The sequence below is a fragment of the Thermobia domestica genome, chromosome 16, assembly GCF_964235325.1.
Source record: "Thermobia domestica chromosome 16, izTheDome1.hap1.1, whole genome shotgun sequence".
In the NCBI taxonomy this organism is placed as follows: domain Eukaryota; kingdom Metazoa; phylum Arthropoda; class Insecta; order Zygentoma; family Lepismatidae; genus Thermobia; species Thermobia domestica.
The window spans coordinates 143569533-143592313 of record NC_137469.1 but is presented as its reverse complement, the minus strand read 5'-3'; the positions used below and the strand labels follow the sequence as shown (position 1 = coordinate 143592313).

The following is a 22781-nucleotide window of genomic DNA, read 5'->3' as shown; positions in this document are numbered from 1 at the left end:
TAAGTTTTAGCTACTTTTAAGAGATCATCTTTCACGAAGCGGCTTAACAAACTACGAATCAACGTGTTTAGGTCATTCCATAGAAACGGTAGTAATGGACTGTCTGTCTGGTACTTAGTGAGGAATTCTTCTAGTTCTACAGATACGGACTGAAGGAACCCTAATCTAGCAGGCAACAGTACATCAGAGATGTGGGCTTTTACTTTAGAGGAGTTTGATGTTTCAGGAGGTTTTGTCTTCACTGCATCAACAAACTTTTATGACAGGAATCATAGTTATGGTACGGTTGAGAACTCTAGAATTCTCCACCCACCTAATAGAACAAAATTTAAGAGGGAAAACTGCTGTTCCAGATGCTGCCATGAAATCTGCTCTTCTTGAAGGAAATTCCTTGAATAAATAGTACAAAGCTCTCAAAAACTCTGTCACATTCCAACCAGCTTTGGTATGCGCAGTCTTAAAAGCTCCATTAACAATATGTAAAGAGCACGTTCCTGTTTCCAAAAGCTGTGGACCTTCACAATTTTCTTCACTCAGATAGGCCTTCAAATCACTCAAATTTCAAATTAACGTTGGGGCCATCAAGAGAAACCTGAAGTAACTTACAAAAATCGAGACCCTTGTCCTTGAAAGTATTTATAAATGCACTTAACAAATCCTGGGCAGTAGTATGTCCGAGGAATACTGATGTTAAATAACGTGTTAAAACTTTACTTTCGTCACTGTGCCAGAAACGATTGATTCCATTAAGATTAAGTCGATTAAGTAAGATTCGATTAAGTCCATTTGATTTTTCTGTGGGATAGTGTTTAGGCTTTCGTCGAACGGTACTGCAAAAAATTCACAATTTTGTAGTTCACGAAGTAACGTCTGTTGGAAATATGGACCCAATCCAAAAGTGATGACATAATCTATTTTGTCTTTGTATAACTGTATATTTTTAGCGACTTCACACTCAGGAAATATTAAAGGAAACAAATCCGTTGCACTCGCTTGGCTTCTGGCCGATGCATGACGTAACTTTGTGTAATGTCCAGATTACATCTGCTTTTGTCACTTGATCTTTGATAAGATAACTCTTTATTACACCACTAGTTTTTGTTGAACTTTCATTTTTCTCCTGAACAACTGGAGTAGATGATGTACCAGTCACTGAACTGGAAGAAGCTGTAGAATTTTTTGTACAGGAAGACTCCTTGTTAACATTGCTTGAGAACTTTACGATCGAATATTGTGCAGTAAGAGCTTTAACAGCTATTTGATGTTTCTTTCCTTTTTCATGAGATTTCAATGATCCAGCTCCCATATTTGAAATGTCAAAATCAGTTCTGCAGAGTTTACAACCTGCTTTAAATGGATCGTTGGACCTAATAACCCATTTCTACTGGCCTTTCCACGAGTCCTGGAATTTAGTTTTACTTTTCGCCATTTTAGTGGCTGAAAAATAAAATGTTAATTGTTAGTGTGTAACAGGGTTTATTGCAAGACTAGTAAAATGTTAACCTAAATACAAAAAGTGATTCCGCTAAGATGTGGGCAATTTTACTTTTTTCCGGTGATACACCTTTCGGCCACCGGGAATGGTGCTCACTGCGACATCCGCGGGCTTGGACTCCTGTTAAAAAGCTTCTGCACAGGAATAAAAGCGGAATGTTGCTCCAGATCTGTCTACTACTCTTGCTACAGAAATATGTGAACCAATGTCTTCACAAAGCAGCAAATAAGCTTGATTCATACTATGCAAATAAGCAGCAACTACAGAGAAAGATTCTAGCTTGTATGCCAGTATTCCCTCAGTGTAAGACACAAATATGAACAAAAACACCAGAGGTGCAAAAACTGCAGCCAAGTTCGTCAGCCTCAAAAAAGTGTTGAGATGAGGATGGTTGAGTCAAGTTCCTAAAGCCACTGCATCTGAAAGGAACACTGGAACTTGGCGCGAGGTGTCTATAATATTCGAATACATTAAGATGTCTGTTCCTAGTTTCACGGCCAGGACATTTCAACCCTAAGGCTAGTGGTGACCCCCAAATCCACCACGCTCACAAACACCATCTCTAAGGCTCGTTAACATCATTTACTTTGACACTTTGTGGAGGAATATACGTTTTCCTTGTCTGGGTTTCGAACCACCAACCTTACTGCAGTATACTGTATATGTGCCTTAGCGCCTTAGCAAAGTTGATATTCCTAAGGTTGATGGTGGTCCCAAACCCACCACGCCCACCACCACTATTCCTAAGGTTCCTTAACATCATTTTCCTTGACACCTCGCGTCAAGTTCCAGTGTTCCTTTCAGATGCAGTGGCTTTAGGAACTTGGCTGATCCATCCTCATCTCAACACTTTTTGAGGCTGACGAACTTGGCTGCACTTTTTGCAGCTCTGGTGTTTTTGTTCATATGTCACTTCTTTTTGTAGTTCACCATGTCAATATCGTATATTGGGATTGTCAATTGTGGCATATTGCTGGATTTAAATTTAAAATTCTACATTTTTAAAGAAGTCATAATGTGTCACATACAACATTAGTTCCCAAGGGCTCTCCCACCGGGAATCAAACCCAAGACCCTGTACAAGAAAAAAAAATGAAATCTTTAAGTTTTACGTCCCACGGTTATGCCGGTTAGGCTAAAGGAGACGGTGGTAATGAGAGATGAGTGAAATGGTGGAATGAAGAAAGTGGGAGGAAACGGGAGAACCCCGAGAAAACCCACGAGCACGGTGTTTGTCCACCACAAGGTTCACTTGGCGGGGGCTGGGATCGAACCCGGGACCCCATGCACCAGAGGTGAACGCTCTACCACTGAGCCACCGCCCCCCCTGTACAAGAAAGGCGCACATGCTAGCCACTAGAACAGCGGGGAGGATTTATTCTATTAAATATCTGTCAGGGCATTATGTCCAAACGAGATTCCAATTCATTTACCCGAACTACAAAATCACGATCGCTAACATCTCATTTTTTATTACCTAAATACGGAGAGTATCAACAGGGCCCAAAACTCTTGATGCTGAATCCTCGCTACTACATCACTAGACATAGCTGGTGTTTCAATATACTTAGTTGTTTTCTACCTTTTCACATTGCGAAATTACGGAGTTCATTACATAACGCGCATGTTGCGCAGTTCCATATTGCCTCGGGTTTTTCTTCCAATGATAGACACCTTTCAAATAGCTTGTAAACTTAATAATATTTGCCACAAACATATCCTAACTGTATATAAAACTACATGAACTGACATAAATTAAAGGGGTGCTTCCGGTTGACGTGGAAAGTTGAAATTATGAAGGGGAATGAAGAATTTTCCCATGTTATTTATTTTTATTTTATTTTATTTTTTTTACATATAATCTCATGTTTTAGTAACTTAGAATTGGAATAAAAAATTGAAATTCGGTATGCTTGTACGTTTTCATTAGTATTACCTAAGTAAATCAGTAAAATTAAACAATTCCAACTTTAGAGTGGTTTTATGGGGAACAGAAAAATCTTTCCCATGGTACGTATTTATATGGGACACCTTTTACACCCCAAAATTATACGGCACTTCCTGTAGGGCTACAATGATTAAATTTGACATGATTGTAGTTTTCCGGAACTAACCGACAGAAAAATTTCCAAAAGTGAATATTTTTAATTTTTAGGGAGTCTAAAGGGGTAGATGAAGAAATTCCTCATGCTATTTAAATAGGCCTTTTTTTGGACATATAATCTCATATTTTAGGTACTTGAAATTGGAATACAAACGTGAAATTCTGTATGCTTCAACGTTTTCGTTAGTATTACCTAAGTAAGTCAGTAAAAATGAAAGTTCCAAATTTAGAGTGGTTTTATGGGGAACAGAAAAACCTTTTCCATGTTATTTATATTGGACGTCTTCTACACCCCAAAATGTTAAGGCACTTCCGGCAGGGTTAGAATGATGAAATTTGGCACGATTGTAGCCTCCCGGGACTAACCAACAGAAAAATGCTAAAATTGAATATTTTTAATTTTTAAGGAGTCTAAAGGGAGATGAAGAAATCACCATGTTATTTAAATAGGCGTTTTCATGGAATACAAAATCTTATCTTTTAGATAGTTGAAACAGGAAAAGAAACTTGAAATTCGGGAATTGTAAGCTTAAGAGGTGTGAGGAAGTAGGCCGAGCAAAGGCGAGGGTGTGGAGGGCCACCCCCCGGAGGGCAAATTCAGGAAATATGAAGAGCAAAGGCACGAAATTCACTGTTGATGAAAAGGCTGGTACGCAAGAGATTCTCACACTGTTCACAGATAGAGACACGAAGTATCAAGAACATTTTTACATAACGACTGTGGTAACTATCATATAACTCGTGGTACCAATATATTTTCGTTACATTTTGTTGCTAATCACACATAAATTCGAACAATTGGATTTCTCATTTCTTGGAAAACTTCATTAATTTTAAGCATTCTCACCTCTACATTATCTTACTTATCAAATTAATTTCAATATCTATTTAATACCAATGACTGCAATAAAGGAAAAGCATTCACCGAAAAAAGACAAAATATTGGCTTTCCTTGTCTGAGTTTCCAACCACGAAATTTACGGCAGTATGTACGTGTCTTAGCCCACGGTTTTAAAAGTTAACTGATTCACAGAACGTGCCTCATTAACCCAACGCATGACATGAATTGTACCTTAGTTTCCATAACATGGGTCCATGGGTCCATAACATGGTCCATAAGATTAGTCTGTTCAGAGTATATATTTCTAAAAAAATCCAATTCAAAATACAAGACTAGTAGTAATAATACTACTACAAATATAATAACATTTTAGTAAAACAAATACTAATTTGTTATAGTAAAGAACTAATCTAATACAGTGAAACCTCTCAATAGCGGACACCAATGGGACATGAAGTTTTGTCCGTTACTGAGAGGTGTCCGTTATAGAGAGATTACAGAAATTTAATTTCTCATAAGGGTAATTGAATGCAGTAATATACAGTAAATATATTATGTATGGGCGTAAATACGTAAAATTCAATATGAAAATAGTCTTATTTAGTACAATTTGAATTACTGGGAGGGATGAAGGAGAAATTCATTTCTATTAAATCATAACCTATTATTGCTGGGCAATGTTTAACGAAAAAGGCATGTTTTTTCCTCTACAACGGTAATAAAACTCATTAGCAAGTGTCCTCTAAAAATCCTCAGTACGATTGCATAAGAAACATGTATGTGTGTATTTGTGTACTGGCGCGGCATCTTCGTTGACAGAATGGATGAAAAGGCAGGCTATTGGGGGTGCATATTTATTGACCCAGGTCCAATCACAAAGAATATTCTTTTAGAGAAAATGAAAAAAGAAGCCGGGAAAACTCCAACCCAGACTTGTTCCAGTATCATGAGTAAAAGAAAAATGTTTCTTTTCCAAAAAAGTAAGAGCGGTAGCATTGCTCGTTGAAAATGTTATTGTAAAACAAACAATGTTTACGAAAAGGATTAAATTTGTTAGGGAAGGGAAGATCTTTCGCATAGAATTCCTGGCCTCACGACTAACCCTGCATGAGTGTTATTGCTTATTGAAAATTTTCTACGATTTCCGCCAGAAAGCAGTTTATTGCGGAAAAAAATTCAAGTTCAGCTGTTCTGTTTGATGGTTCACCAGGTCTGGACTCATGAGAGATACACTTATGGGGAAAAGACTTTTCTGTATACTGTAATATACGGTATCGCAGAACCGAGAACAATTCCTGTCCGTTATGAAGAGGTTATTCAAACGTTTGGGCGTAAAAGGACTGTCCGCGTCCGTATCTGCGAGTGTCCGTAAAAGGGAGGGTTTTGTTCCGTAAGAGAACATATATTTTTGCCGGGACAAAAAAATCTGTCCGTATTATAGAGGTGTCCGTTATTGGGAGGTGTCCGTTAAGGGAGGTTTCACTGTACTACTATAAAGATTAGTATTAGTATTATATACTAATACTAATATATAATAGTAATGTAATACTAAAATATACCGCGAGTCAGAAATGACCCATGTTATGTATACTACGTATAGAAATATATATAATAAAATGTAAAAAATAAATACAAAACCAAAAACTTAAATACATTATTTTTATGTAGTAAACAAACCAATAGAAGATGTCACGGAGAAAAACTACTGTGCAACAAATATTGCAGACAAAAATCTATACATAAATTACTGCTGGGTCATTTTTGACCCATGTTCTGCGTTCTAGGGTTAACTTGCTTAACTACTAATTACTAGCTTTCACTTATTTTACTCGCACACTGAGAAAAGCTGTATGTGGCGTACGTAAAAACGTTTATTACATGTGTAAATCCTGTAGTTGTTGGACTTAACGTACACTAAACGTATAACTGGAAAAGTATATTTGAACGTACTTTCCGTAAAAGTGTTCCGAATAAACGTACTTTCCACATGAACGAAAAGATTGTATGTAGGCGGTCAGGATCTCTCATACAGATGACCGTATGTAACTTATAGCTGACGTGCGTAATGTACGGAAGACTGTTAGATGTCAGACATCCTGCATCGACATTGTGTAACATCTAAGAGGGAAAGAGGGCAGTACGTATGAAGCATATGGATAACGTATGTTAAGTATTGATTTCTGTAGTAAACATAAGGATCCCGTATATTTGTACACTATACCGCTATCCGGATAACTGATTTTTCTCAGTGACCTTAGCTCATTTTTCTATTAACCTAGAACAACAGGGACACGAACACAGAAACATCAAGGAGAGTTAAGATTTCAAAGGCTCTCCCACCGGGAATCGAACCCAGGACTCCATACACCAAAGGCGCACGTGGTAGCCAATAGACCAGCGAGGAGGGCACCAACACGACCACTCAGACGATTGACAACATTATCACTATGCACTTGATATGTTCAATAACGGAATCGTCCCCGATTTCTGATTGTAAGGACAGTTTTTTTGCTAATGAAAAAATTTCCATAGCAAATTCCTCAAATTTCATTTTCAAGCCGTTATTGTGTACCTTTATGGAGAGTTTCGCATCTTTATCTCATTAAGAAGTACCTAATGGCTACGGACAGTTTTTCGCCCATAAAAATTCCCATAGTACATTCCTTAAATTGGGAACCTTTCCTTACACAGGTCATTACGTAAGGTAGGTATCATTATGCAGAGTTTCAATTCTCTATCTCATTTGGAAGCACCTAATCAATGATGAGTGAGTAAATGAACCGATCTCTGAGTAAGGACAATTTTTCGCCCATAGAAAATCCCATAACACATTCCTTAAATTTCGGATATTTTTCATATTCAAGCCATTATAAGCTACCTTCGTGTAGACATTCACATCTTCATCTCATGGGGAAGTACCTAATGGCTACGGACAATTTTTCGTCTATAAAAAATTTCCCACAGCACATTCGTCACATTTCGGACTTTTTCCACACTCAGGTCACTATAAGATACCTTTATGCAGAGTTTTACGACTTATCTCATTGGAAATACAAAATCAATGTGATGAGCGAGTGAGTGAAACGATTTCTGCTTGACTAAGGACAGTTTTCACCCATAAAGTTTTTCCATAGCACTTCCTTAAATTTCGGACATTTTCCATACTCAAATCATTATAAGGTACCTTTATGCAGAGATTCATCCTTCTATCTCATTGGGAAGTACTTAATTAATGCTATGAATGAGTCAATCAGTGAGTGAACCGATTTCTGCTTGGCTAAGGACAGTTTTCACCCATAAAAAATTCCTTTAGTACATTACTTAAATTTCAGATCTTTTCCATACTCAAGTCATTATAAGGTACCAATATACAGACTTTTACGTCAATATTTCATAAACAAGTACTTAATCAATGTGACGAGTGAATGAATGAACCGATATCTGCTTGGCTAAAAATATTTTCACCCATAAAAAAATTCCCATTGCACATTACTCATATTTAAGATTTTTTCACACTCAAGTCATTATAAGGTACCTTTATGCAGATTTTCACGTCTCTATGTCATTGGAAACTAGCAAATCAAGGTGATGAGTGAATGAATGAACCGATTTCTACTTTGCTAAGGTCAGTTTACATCCAGGAAAAATTTCCCAAATTCTATTCCTCACATTACGGTCATTTTTCACACTCAAGTCATTATAAGGTACCTTTATGCACAGCTTCACGTTATTATCTCATTGGAAACTAACAAATCAATGTAATGAGTGACTGAATGAACCGTGCTTTGCTAAGGAAAATTTTTCGCCCATGAAAAATTTCAAATAGCACATTTCGGAATTTTTTCACACTTAAGCCATTACAAGGTACCTTTATGAAGAATTTCACGTTTATATCTCATTGGGAAGTACCTAGTCAGTTTGATTAGTGAGAGGACGAACACATTTATGTTTGGCTAAAGACAGTTTCTCGCCCATAAAAAATTCCCATAGCACATTAATCACATTTCGAACTTTTTGTGTACTCTAGTCATTATAGGGTGCTTCTTTGCAAAGTTTCACGTCTATACCTCATTGGGAAGTACCTAATCAATTTGATGATTGACAGAATGAAACGATTTCTACTTGGCTAAGAACAGTTTTTCGCCAATAAAAAAATTATCATAACACATGCCACATATTTCGGAATTTTTCTATGCTCAAGTCATTATAGGGTACCTCTATGCAAAGTTTCACGTTTCTATCTCATTGGGAAGTATCTAATCAATTTGATGAGGGAGAGTATAAACCGATTTGTGTTTGACTAAGGCCAGTTTTTCGCCCATAAATAACTCCCATAGCACATTCCTCACATTTCGGACTTTTTCCATATTCAAGTCATTATAATGTACCTTTATGCAGAGTTTCACGTCTCTATCCCATTGGGAAGTACCTAATTAACTTGATGAGTGAGTGAGTGAAACGATTTCTTGCTTGGCTAAGGACAGTTTTTGCCTATAAAAACTTTCCTATTGTACATTCCTTAAATTTCGGACCTTTTCCATACTCAAGTCATTATAAGGTACCATTGTGCAGAGTTTCACGTCTCTGTCTAATTAGGAAGTACCTAATCAATTTGATGAGTGAGTGAGTGAAACGATTTTTTTCCTGGCTAAGGACATTTTTTTGCCCATGAAAAAATCCCATAGCACATTCCTCAGATTTCGGACATTTCCATACTCAAATTGTTATAGGGTACCTTTATGCGAAGTTTCACGTCTCTATTCCATTGGGAAGTACCTAATTATTTTGATGAGTGAGTGAGTGAATCGATTTCTTGCTTGGCTAAGCACAGTTTTTTGCCTATAAAAACTTTCCCGTTGAACATTCCTCAAATTTCGGACGTTTTCCATACTCAAGTCATTATAAGGTACCTTTATGCAAAGTTTTACGTTTCTATCTCATTGGGAAGTACCTAATCAATTTGATGAGTGAGTGAGTGAAACGATATTTTCCCTGGCTAAGGACAGTTTTCTGCCCATAAAATTTCCCATAGTACATTCCTTAGATTTCGAACCTTTTCCATACTCAGGTCGTTATAGGGTACCTTTATGCAAAGTTTCACGTTTCTATTTCATTGGGAAGTACCTAATCTGTTGAGTGAGTGAATGAATCGATTTCTTGCTTGGCTAAGGACAGTTTTTTGCTTATAAAAACTTTCCCATAGGACATTCCTCAGATTTCGGACTTTTTCCATACTCAGGTCGTTATAGGGCACCTTTATGCAAAGTTTCACGTTTCTATCTGATTGGAAAGTACCTAATCAATTTGATGAGTGAGTCAGTGAGCCTGAAAACTGCATATTTTGAGGGTCCATTACTCGAATATGGTTGAAGATAGGAATGTGAGATTTGGCATATGAGTACATCTGTGGGATATCTCCTTACATTCTAAATTGCACGTTTCTACCCTTAATAGAATCGTTTTTAGAAAGCCCCGAAATCGGCGATTTTACCCAAAACTCTTGTTAGTGTATAATATGCTTACGGCAGTGCAGGCCAGTTTTCATTTTTTTTCGCAGAACTTGGCTGCCATGCACTACCGTGCATGTTGACTTAATAGATCATGAAATTTAACTTTTTCAATTACCTTACTCTCATCATCGGGGACTAATTTATCTCTTTTTGTAGTCACTGTTACTCACAACGACCATGCCAAACAAATAAAATCTTATTCAGTCTCTTGTACCCTCAACATACTTTCCAAACACATTCACCGCCTGCACTCTGCTGACGTCTGTATCTCTTTCTCAACTACGTCTCCACTGAATAAGTTATTATTGGCTTTTAACTTATGCTGTAGTATATAACTTTCTTGCATTTTCCAAAAATATACTTATTCCATACCAATCCCAAAAACAATATTTTAAAAACAACTTTAAAACTTCCAGGTTCCTCGTCCAATTCCAGGCTATTTCCAGGTTTTCCAGGTCTAAAAGTAAATTCCAGGCTAATTCCAGGTTTTCAAGGTTTTCAGGTCAGTACACACCCTGCAACTATAAGGGGGGCATCTTAGTATGTATTAGAAAGACTCAACAGTGATGCCAACCCAACATAAAGTTATATGTTTTTCAAATGGCACAACGTCAGATTATTACATATTTCAAATCAACGTGTCAAACGTAACTATAAAATACCACTTTGTTATTCAGTGTTGTAAACTGAGGATGTTACAGTATCACAAACATCCAAAGTTCTGAAGTGTCTAACGCAAACACAGCATAACGGAGATGCACAGAATAATGCACATCAAAAGTACTTTAATGTTGGATACCATGCTTATGGTATGACTTGTTTCGAAGGAATAGGAAAGAAGTTACTAGAGCTTGAAAATTTTAATCTTTTGAAAGCATTTATTTCGAAAAAATGCTGAGATAAGTATCATATCTAGTTACTTGTATGGTTTGTAATGGATGTGTATATTATTTTGCCGTTTACAGCACTTCGATATCTGAAACCGTTCTGGAGATATGATAAACACTGCTGAAGTTTGCAACCCTGTTTAAATTGTGTAACTGCGAGAACTTGTTGTAAGTACAGCTACTAAAAGCTATTGCTGTAATACTATAGAAAAGAAGGGAAACAACAATCATTTTAAATATTTTCCACAAATACGCCATTTTCAGCAGGATAGATAGGTGTAATGCAACCTTGTGAGCATATTAACTTCCGTAACTGGAATCGGATTCCTATGATACTTTGCTGATACATTAAGTGCCTTAATACCGCGGTCCAGTTCGACGATGGGTGTCGTAGGTGCAAGGAGGAGCTCCTTCCCCTTACGATATAGACGTGCAATGATCATGGAGCTAGAAAGATGGAACAAACGCAACTCGCAAGCTTCTGCGCAACTGAACACACACAAAAACGGGCCTAATTACTGAACCATGCGTAGCTTTTGAGATTTAGCATGAACTATATCAAAACATTCATTTTTTTTTTTCCAGGCTACGACCATCGTCACGCGCGTGCTTTTTTCGCATTTTCACCATATCCTCACTTTTTTCTTCATGCAATATCAGTAATGATTTTTCTTGCAATAGTTTATTCACATACAGAATTACTTTGTGGCCTACGCAGCAATTTTTAGTACTTTGCCCTCCTGAGGTATTACACCCCAAACATGGCATCAAAAAAATCACGAACTTCAACTTTTCATCATCATCATCATAGGTATTCTGCCTTTATTGGCAGGTCACTTGCCGCAGCTGAGAAGCTTCCATGCTCCACGGTCCTCCGCTAACCTCTTCGTCTTCGCGTATGATCTTTCTGTTTTAATATCATCCATTAATTGTAGTCTCCTTCGCCCCCTCCCTCTCTTTCCCGCCACCATACCCTTTAGGACGTCCCTCATGATACAATATCCCAACCAACTTTTGGGCCCCCATAAATCTATGGTGCCAGTTTCTACCGACTCTTTACAAGCAATAGTATTCAGCACAAAATTTATGAACCCCTCACTTTATGCCATTCGAAAATACAGCCCCTTTAAAAGTGTAATTTTCTGTACTTTCTCTAGTGATTTCATGCATTGGTTTGCAATCCTGCATATTTATTTAGAAGCAAGAGTATATGTTCTCCGTGTACCTCAGTCTCTCCTCTAAACATTCGATTTTGTCTGGAGTTCGTCTGATACGTACCTCTTGAGTATCTGTAGTTTTCGTAAACGCTTGCAAATGCAAATAATGGCACTCCATTGACAACAAAGATGGCCGACATTCAGGAACACTTATACATACGACAACGTGAATAGTGTTATTGACCTTCTCAGACAAGGTTCGTTACACTCAAAGTATTATAAATTTTGGAGATGGTCGAGTAACCATTTTCCTCATCTGTGGATCACTTTATATGGATTGACCCTGCATTGATTTTAAAGAATGAAAAAAAAATAAATAAATAAATAAATAAAATAATAATAAACATGGGAAAACAAATAATGTTATGGGAAAATAAATAAATATTGAACTTACTGCTGGAATTTACAGTATATTCATGTGCATCTGCTGGTACTTTTTTCTTCTAATGTAATTATGGTACAACACTTGCTTGCGTCAGTTTTATAGCAATCTACTATCAGTATCATATTATACCAGTATGTACGCACAATTTGACAAAGTACTGGCTAATTTTTAACGATTCTAGTTCTGCATTCAGTTCGTACACACAAAATACACACTCTTTACAGAATTGTGACTGACAGGATTAACAATTTTTGGCAAAACTCCATATAATCTGGCCTAAATTTGCATAACTCAAATCTAGGACGCACCTTGATTTTGGAGGCAATAATATCGACAAAAAAGTGCATCTTAGACTCGCGTAAATACGGTAGATCACGTGATGAGATACAGAAATTAAGCTACTTAAGGAGTAAAATAACAAGCGACAATAAGTGCAAATAACAGATGAAATCCAGTATATAAAGACAAGAAAAAAAAAAAAAAAAAGCTTTTAATTGAAAACATCGAAATAGAATTGATGAAAGCGTATGTATGGAGTGTGGCGTTGTATGGATGAGGCATAAACTTTAGAAGAAGAAAAATACAGAATGGAAGCCTTTGAAATGTGGTACAGCAAAAGTGTCGCAAACTATGTGGGTAGGTAAGGTATCAATTGAAATGTGATGAAATTGGTGGAATACTTAAGACTATTTCGAAAATAAGAAATACGATGTCTGAACGCACTATGGCACATGAAAGAGTTACGCTATTAGCTGTGGAAGGAATAGTACAAGGAAAAAAATAGCGGTGAAAGGCCGCGAAAACACACACTAAATAATAAAAAGACACTGGGCAGAAAATTACATAAAAATGAAATGTCTGGCTCAGGATAGGGAAAAATGCAGTTCGTCAAAACAATTAAGAGATTTCTGACTCAAGTTTCTGATAACAGCTTCCCAACTGCCTCACCACTAATTGAATCCAAGACCATGTAAAAGCGCTAACTATTTGGGTACACTGCAACACACATCATGATATAACAATTAGAGATACTCACCAATTCATTCTTCTCCAGCGGATGATTTATAACGGTTATTGAAGAGCTATGATTTGCAGTGTAGTAACGCAGAAGTGTATTCATAACCAGATTCAATGACACGGGAGCACCATGGACAGCAATCGTAGAGTGAAGTGCTGTAACAACAGGCCCATTCTTGTCCTCCTTGAGATCAGCTGCTACAATATATTTCTCCCGATATTCAGGCAAACTCTTCTCTCCGTCTTTAATAAGGGCTTTTACTACATCAATTTCAGTGGATTTTACATCAGCTACACTTTGCAGCATATCCCTGTAAATATCGCCAAGCAATTTCCCCTTCTGTGAAACATGGTATTCAACGTTTGTTCCTGTAACATCTCTGAACGACAATACTTTCTCAGGCTCCTCTTCGCCAGAAGTTATCACTTTTGTAGTAAGGTATACAGTTAATACTACTAATATAATTGCGATCACTGCCTGTAGGAAAAAAAAAAAAGCCATATTAGTTTTGTAACAATTGAGGAATGGAAGGTTCTAGAAAAGCACTACGAAGTTTTGAAGGCTGAATATCAAGTGCAAGCAGGTAGAAACTAATTAAGGTTGGTCTAAAGCCATGAAATAGTGTCGTCAGAAAGAAGTACAATTTTACGTTCGCAAGGGGCATAGCTTTCAGTTTTTACGAAACTTACAAAAATAGAAGGCAGTGTTGTCGAACCCAATTTGCAAGATAGGACAAGACATTTGAGTTAGAAGTTTACCTCTCCCTTCTTTATTTTTTTTCCTCGCGAAGGATGGGGTAGACGGTGTGGGATGTCGTTTGTCTGCGACCTTCGTAGGAATTTTCTTTTTCGATACTTCCATCCCTCTAAGTAACCAGACACCACTAACCACTGTCTAGTAATCTGCAGCTTGTGCGGAAGAGAAGTTTGAAGCTAATAGTTCCATTTCTTGTAAAGAACGCTGAATAGCGAAAATGCCGACTGCTGAGAACACTTTTTTTTTGGTATTTGCAGTACATTGCTTGTCTTTGTTCACGTGATACTGGAATTGCAATTAAATACATTTGCTCAGCACAGATTTTATCAAAGATGTCATAAATGACAACTCAAATTGAACCCAAGAACCTCCAATGGCATACACACAACATTATAAAGAGGAGTTCAAGCACCCAAGTTCATATCGTACACCATTGATCTGTACAATATATTAACGGGTAAAGTACAAAAATTTGAATTTCATGTGCTCTATCACCACCCTTTATGCATACGTACAAACCTCGTCAATCGCCAACATCCAACTCATTTAATATCAAGACCATCGAACAGAAATTGGCAGAGGGAGACATACGAGGAGCAGTGAGATTATTATCTTCCGAAGATATTTTAACTACTCCGGATAAAACAGTGCTGGAGTCCCTTAGAGAAAAACATCCTGCTCACTCTCATTCATTGAACTTTCCTGAGCCTCCCGAGACATCCTTTACTCTTACTAAAGTATCAGCATTAGAATTCATCAAAGCTCTTAAATCGTTTCCGGCGGGTTCAGCAGGTGGAATGGATAATCTCCGTCCAGCATTCTAAAAGATCTTATTATGATTCAAGATTCCGAGACGAAAGAGCGCTTAACTCAATCTGCGAATTATTAAATCTGGTAATTTCAGGAAAATTACCAGCCGTAATAAATCCGATTTTTTTCGGCGCTTCACTCATTGCGCTAAAGAAGAAAAGTGGTGGCATTCGACGAGTAGCAGTGGGAAATGTGTGGAGGCGACTCACAGCTGAAATTATATGCTCCAGAATGCGAGAATCATTAATTGATATATTATCCCCACACCAGCTAGGAGTCTGCGTGCCCTACGGAGCTGAAACTGCAGTCCATGCTGCACGAATGTATTATTCCTCTCAACATCCTTAACCTAAAGCTCTACTTAAAATAGATTTCGAAAACGCTTTCAACGAAATTAAATTCACTTCCCTTCTTTCTTTCCATATATATACCAGAGCTACTCACAACCTAGCTACCTTTTTATAGGAGATAATATTATCCTTTCACAAAGTGGAGTTCAACAGGGAGATCCACTAGGTCCTGCTCTATTTGCATTAACTCTTCACCCTATAATTAGAGATATTAATACTGAGCTCAACATTTGGTATTTAGATGATGGCACTATAGCCGGAAACACTGAGTCAGTATTACATACTTTAGATCATATACGCACACAAGCAACATCGATCGGATTGTCTCTCAATTACTCGAAATGCGAAATTGGCTTTCTAGGAGTAACAAATGCTGAAACTCAAAATCTATATGACAGATTCAACGAGGCGGCGCCTGGAATTAAATTATTAACATCTTCTAACGCCGAACTGCTAGGAGCGGCTCTTACACCAGACACAAGGAGCAAGATATTACTGGAAAAGATTTCATCTTTAGATCATCTACTTTCACGCCTTTCCAAACTTTCTGCACATTCAGCATTTTATCTCCTCAGAGCATCTTTCTCGATCCCAAGATTGTTGTATTTTCTACGTTGTTCCCCCTCCTGGAGAGACGATAATCTACTTGAGAAATTCGACTATGCTCTTAAAACAGGATTGGAGAATATTCTTAATTGTACCCTCAGTGATGAAGCATGGCTACAAGCGTCACTACCAGTCAGAGATGGAGGTCTTGGAATACGTCGCGCCACGGATCTGGCTATCCCGTCTTTTCTGGCCTCTTTCTATAGTTCAAGACAACTGATTGGAACCCTCCTTCAGAGAGAAGATGAAGTCACTAACCCGGATGTGCAGGACTGCATAGCCAGATGGTCAAATTTAGTTGGGTCAGACCCCCGGCTCCCGAAAGTCGAAATAATCAGTCGGTCTGGGACGAGCCTATCGTAAATTACCGTTTGGATTCATTATTGCAGACTTTTAATAACATCGAAGATAAGGCCAGATTACTTGCTGTCATGTCCCTTGAAAACGGAGCATGCCTTCAAGCTCTACCTTCACCTTCTCTCGGCCTACATCTAGACAACGAAAGCTTCCGTGTGTCCGTCGCCCTTCGACTAGGAGCAAATATATGCGAACACCACCACTGCCCAAGATGCAACGCTCTCGTAGATAAAAGAGGTTTACACGGTCTGTCATGCAAAAGCAGTACCGGGAGACATTCACGCCATTCAATGTGAATGACATCATTTTGAGAGCCTTAACATCCGCAGGGGTGCCAGCAGTGAGAGAACCAATTGGGTGCAGCCGTTCAGACGGAAAAAGGCCAGATGGTATGACTTTAGTGCCCTGGAAGCAAGGAAAGTCGTTGATTTGGGATTTCACTTGCTCAGACACTTATGCACCCTCCAATCTGCAATTTTCATCGACCGAAGCAGGACTTATCGTTGCACGAAGAGCAAAAGAAAAAAGAAATAAATACGTTAATCTCCTAGATAAGTATTGGTTTATTGCAATAGCAACTGAATCTAGTGGATTCTGGGATCAAGAGGGCGCAAAATTTATTAACGAAATTGGCAAGCGTATATCCATTAAATCAGGAGACACTCGAGCTAAATCTTTTCTAATTCAACGCATAAGCATTGCCATTCAACGAGGGAACGTAGCCGCTATTATGGGCACGTTACCCCCTGGTAAAGAATTAGAAGAGATTTTTCTTTTATAATTTCTGACGGCGCTTAGTACACTAAGAGCACTGAAATTTGGAAATAAAAGTTAGACAGATCTAGAATACGTTTGAACCCCAAATCTTTTGGGAGTTAAAGCGTCAGTCAATACATTATACAGAACTATGTTAACCCGAAGAAAACTAATTCTGGTTTTCCTTTTCTCAGCAGAGAGCACAGTAGGCCAAATGCATCGATCTCCGTTTGAATCAATATTATTATTTTAAATATTTGTAAACAATCATATATTCAGCCGAGGTTTTCATCTAAGAATGTCGGAAAATTAATTGTTGTAGAAACGTTATATTCAAATTTCTATTTGTTTCTGTAATTTTAAATTTTTAAATAATTATTGATTTTATTAGTATGTAAAAAAATTAATAAATAGTAAGTAATAAAAAAAAAATTGAATTCTTTATCCAGCATAGGAGTTTTGAAATGCTTTACTTAGTTTTAAAACTTCATGTACTGTCGGTGTGGAGTCATAACGCTATTTAGCGATGAAAACAACATAAGAAAGAGAGAGAAAAATGGAAAATAGTTTTAACGACAAGATTAGCAAGTGAGTAGTGTTGTATTTACGAAGATACAATAGTTATTATCAAATATTTGGAATTAATGAAAGAAGTGGCTAAATTGTTAGTCCATTTTAGAGTGGCATCTTATTTACGAAATATCAATATATAATAGCAAACCACTTCGTAAATAAATATTTCATTAGATTCCCCACAATATTATATAAGTTATCTCCCATGAAAAGGAGTAGTACACACTTTGGGGTGAGTTTTCTTCTGACATAGTCTTCCGAAAAAGTCTATTATGATTTTGTTCATATTTCATAAGTAATGTTCCAGTATTAACTACAGCATGTCCTGATTTAATTTTAAAAATCGGTTTGGGTTTGAAGTTTTTTATTCGTTCTTATGCAACAATGCACCTTAAGAAATTACAAAGGACGAAACCAACTATTAATTCCGAACCATAAACGGGGATTGAGTGCTGCGTAATTGGCTAGTGCATAGATCAACATGAAAGATCGATCCTCACAGTGTATTCCATTACCTAATATAATCTCACGTCCAGGAAATATAAGGGGAACGAGACCCGCACTTTTTATTAGTTTTTTTCGGATGAAGAAAACAAGTATAGTGAGATTTCTTGCTAAGTTTATTGTTATATATAAAAATTGTATTCTTGCATGTTAGAGAGAATATTTTTATATATGAACTCCCTTACTAAGCATTATGAGATGCAGAAAAAGACGAAAGGTGTAAATTCGATTTTTTTTGTTAAGAAAGGATGTAACGTAAATACATGCAATGAAGCAATAGCGGTGGGCGTCAGTGTTGTATTTATGGAGAAAAGAGCTGTTACAGTGTATCCAATTTTTTTTTCAAAGTAGTAATTTAGACAGTATATGTCTAAGCTACGTAAACACAAAATAGTCTATAAGCTATTGTCTATATGCGTAGCGTAAGCGTTTTCGGCGCAGGAGACCCGAATTTGATTCCCGGTGGGAGCTCATATGGTTTGGATTCCACGTAAGCCGTAGATTAACGCCCCTTACTGTAACCAATCAACCAGAAAAAAAAAAAGTTCTATAAAAGCATATCAACTGAAGAGTGAAGCATCGGTATGCATCATACGATTCACCTAATTGCGTAAAATGGAGTAATTTTTCATTTTACTCTCAATTTTGAATATATGTATGCACAGAATGATAAAGCTGTTGTACGACTGTATAAAAATAAAAGCATCAAAAACAATATATCGGTATTTTGATATGTGTATGGAGCCTCTAACCTTTTAAATTTCGACTCAAAACCAAAATCAATCCTTTGTTATTGACAGTTAAAAAAAAAAAAAAAAAAAAAAAAAAGTTCGTTTCGCAGCAATTCAATATATATTTACAAAATGAAGTTGGCCAACTTCACACTGATCCCTCTTTTAGACTTCCAAACTATGCTGTGCACAAGGGGTGCTGTCCGTCTCTTGACAAGTATCAGAACAAAAACGGCAATATCATGATGCGAATTTTTGCAATCGATTCAGAATAGCAAGGATAGTTGCCATCTCCTCCGTTAACTCTCTATTCAAACCGGGAGTGGTTAAAATTACACACTTCACGTTTCAACGTTTATCGCCTTAGAAGGAAAACGGTAACATATATCGAAACGCGGTTTTTTGAAAACGATTTTTCGTTTCAAGAATAAGTTCCACTTGCTTCATTAACTCTCTTTTAGTACTGGAAGTTATTCAAATTAGCTATTTCCGGTTCAGGTTTCAACCTTTTCACCATAGAACGAAAACGGTAACAGATAGAAAGAAACAGTTTTTACAAACGATTCAGCGTCTCAAGACAACATAATATGACTATCCACATCATAATATGACTATCCATAACCCTACCAAAACAAGAAGTGGTTCGAATTTACTATTACTTCCGGTTTCATTGTTTATGACCAGTAACGTACGTCGGTAACAGACAGCCAAGTTTTTTAATTTATTTTTTTTTTATTTTGGGTAAACGATTGAGCGTCTCAAGACAACATGTTATGACCATTCACAAACTGTACCGAAACCGAAATTGACTAAAATATACTATTACTTCCGGTTTCAATACCGATTTCCGTAAAGCGAAAACTGTAAATGATATCAAAGATGTGATTTTTGCAATTGATTCAGTGTCCCAAAAATAGGTTTGATCTCCGTCCTTAGTCCTCTATTCAATCCGAAAGTAGTTGAAATAAACGATTTTTAGTTTCAACCTTTATCGCCATAGGATAAAAACAATAAATGACGACGACTAATGGATTTTTGATATGAATTCAGTGGCCTAATAACAGGTTCTATCTTTGATCTTATTACTCTGTTGCAACAAGTATACTTATGGATGCACTACTTCCTGTTTGAGTATTGAATTCACATAGTTTGGAAGTCTTAGTTCCACACTGTGAAACGATATTCACTTATTTTCAAAATTTCGATTCAACGCCCAAGCCTATCTTATATATATATAATGTGTGTGTGTGTATAAATTATCTATATACATACTGTATGTATTATGTAAAAGTTTATTTTTATATTTTTCAAACAAACGATCGCTTTAGATTTTGAATTCGCATAGTAGAGACAGCATTTTCTTGATACGAGTAGAGACAGATTTAAATTTCGACTCGTCTTGTGCGCGTTCCTAGTTCTGAATCAAATTTTGAAAATTGAGGGTAGTGTAAAGTGTGAGCTTTATTTTTTAAATATTTCGTTTTTGTTTTTGAAATAAATTATTATTTCTTCAAAACAATCAATCACAAACAGAATACAAATGATTAATTTTGGCTTTGAATCAAAATTTAGAAGGGGGACAATTTCACATATGTGCATCTGACGTATTTTTAATTGTTTTGAGTGCTTTAACTTATTTTAATGTGTTATAAAATTTGCACTGCCTATTGATTTTTGTCAGTCATCAACCGTTGCCAAAGTACTTCTGTTAACTACCGAAAGTTAGTTTCGACAATGCCGTATAATATGGCCAGTTTGTACAATGGTGTTGTTGTATAATCGTTATTTCAAAATGAGGAATCAACATGTTTGAAACAGCATATGATGTGAAGAAGTGCCATAATTTTACTAAGGTCGGGAACATATAACGCACCCTAATTTTTTACAATTGAAATGGTGATAAAATGTTCGGCTTGTATTACGGCCAATACGGTATTTGGTTTATCATAGTGCGAGCTTGAGTTGTATATGATGAAAAAGCAAAGATCAGGTAGAGAACGTTACTTGTTTTCCATGTTTAATAAAAAAGTTAATTATTGACAGCACACAAATTTGATTATCGCGGGTTCAGAAACCACAATAATTCTGTGGTAGAAATTCTACTTTGAAGACCAAGCCAAATCACGAGTTTGATACTAGACAGTGTATTTAAGGATCGTTTGTTTGGAGAATGCGAGAACGAATCTGTATGAGACGTGTCGCTACACGCTTATCTGCATCCTAACTAGGGCTGTGCGATATTTCGATATATTGATCCATCCATAAGATATTTTCGAATATCTAAACATCGATACCGAAACATTTACGAATCGATGTTTTCGGTATTTGATATTTTCAATATTCAATGTTTTCGATTTTTTGATATTTCAATATCTTTCCATATTTCTGTTTTTCGTTTTTCTTATAACATATTTGATGTTGCGATATAGATAGTCTACTACTGATGGAATAGGTCACGAACTTAGTGAAACATGACTTGGAAGACAAACTGCAATCAGACCCAAAAAGACCCAACTGAGAAACCACGACCCATCATCCGGAGTGACCCGATGATTCGATAGAACCCAAAGATGAAACATCGTCATATACATGAGAAGTGTGTGAGGCTACTAATGCAGTTCTAACAAACCTGATTCTCTCCTCTCTCATCGACGTTTCAATAAATATAATTTTATTTTTCGCTCGTTTGCTTCTTTGTGTCAAGTATTGCTCTGAAAGATAACTACAACGTTTGTAAGGGTACCAACATTGAAAATCGCAAAGAAAAGATAAGTCACATGTTTTTCTTATGAGAGATCGTTAATGTTTAATCGACCTGTATGTAAAGCTTCTTGTTTAGAACATAAAAAAAAATACCGCTGAGGTTAATCAGCTTTTGTTAATTCTTTTTTGTATAGGCCATAATCAAAAACCGCATGCTTGAAGACGAATAAACATAAAATTATATTTGAAATATTCAAAATGTGGTATTTTGATTAAGAAATGTCACATCAAGAACCGAGCAAATGAATGTTAGAGCTCAAGCAGTGAACATCATTAATCAAATATAAAATAAAATTTTGCAGTAATTTTGCAGAGGTATTTCTGTCGCATCTCTCAGTCACCAGGTGTATCTGTGTTTTCGGATATGATTGGGTCTCCGGGTCCATTCAGTCCCCGAATCAGACCGAGTCTGAGAAGCGAGACCCAGACACGGATGACTCAGACAAAAGTCGAGACCCAAGTGGCCCATGTCCCATTCCATCGCTGATTATGCATAATCGAATAGTCCAATTTCTCAGTAATGCTTTAATTCAACAACACTTTTGGTTGCTTTCTGGATAATTTTTACTTTACAGTAACGACAAGAGAAGAAAACATGGTGACTGTAATGGAAGTGAATGATTATGATAGAATTGGCGGAATGAGAATGTTTTTGGAAATGGAAAAAACCCGAGAAAACTACAGCTACAGTGTTGTCCACCACAAATTTGCATTGGCGGGATGCCTCACACTAGAGGTGAGCGCTCTACCAGTGACCCATCGTATCATCCTCCAAGCGAAAAAGATTGAATTGAAATTGGAAGTGATTACTTATCTTACTAAAATCTTATCATCTTAGTCTCTAAGCGTCTATAGAGTTGGAAAATGTGGTGGACAAACACCGTGCTCGTGGGCTTTCTCGGGGTTCTCCCGTTTCCTCCCACTTTCTTCATTCCACCATTTCATTCATTTCTCATAATCACCGTCTCCTTTAGCCTAACCGGCATAGGCGTGGGACGTAAAACTCAAAGATTTCATTTCATTTTCATTTCATAGTTGGGAAAGTGTACAGATTCTTATACGAACAATACTCGAACAAAGAAAGGGATTCAAAAGCAGAGAAGAGTAAAACATTTATT

General features: G+C 36.9%; 1 protein-coding gene across 2 annotated transcripts in view; it reads right to left on the bottom strand.

Moving 5' to 3' along the window:
- Nucleotides 1–22781, bottom strand: part of LOC145673466 (phospholipid-transporting ATPase ABCA3-like) — a 312570-nt gene that overhangs the window by 75157 nt on the left and 214632 nt on the right. For both annotated transcript variants that reach the window (XM_081743188.1, XM_081743189.1), the window contains exon 17: nucleotides 13476–13934. In XM_081743188.1, coding sequence (XP_081599314.1) covers nucleotides 13476–13934 — 459 coding nt within the window. The remainder of the gene's footprint in view (nucleotides 1–13475; nucleotides 13935–22781) is intronic.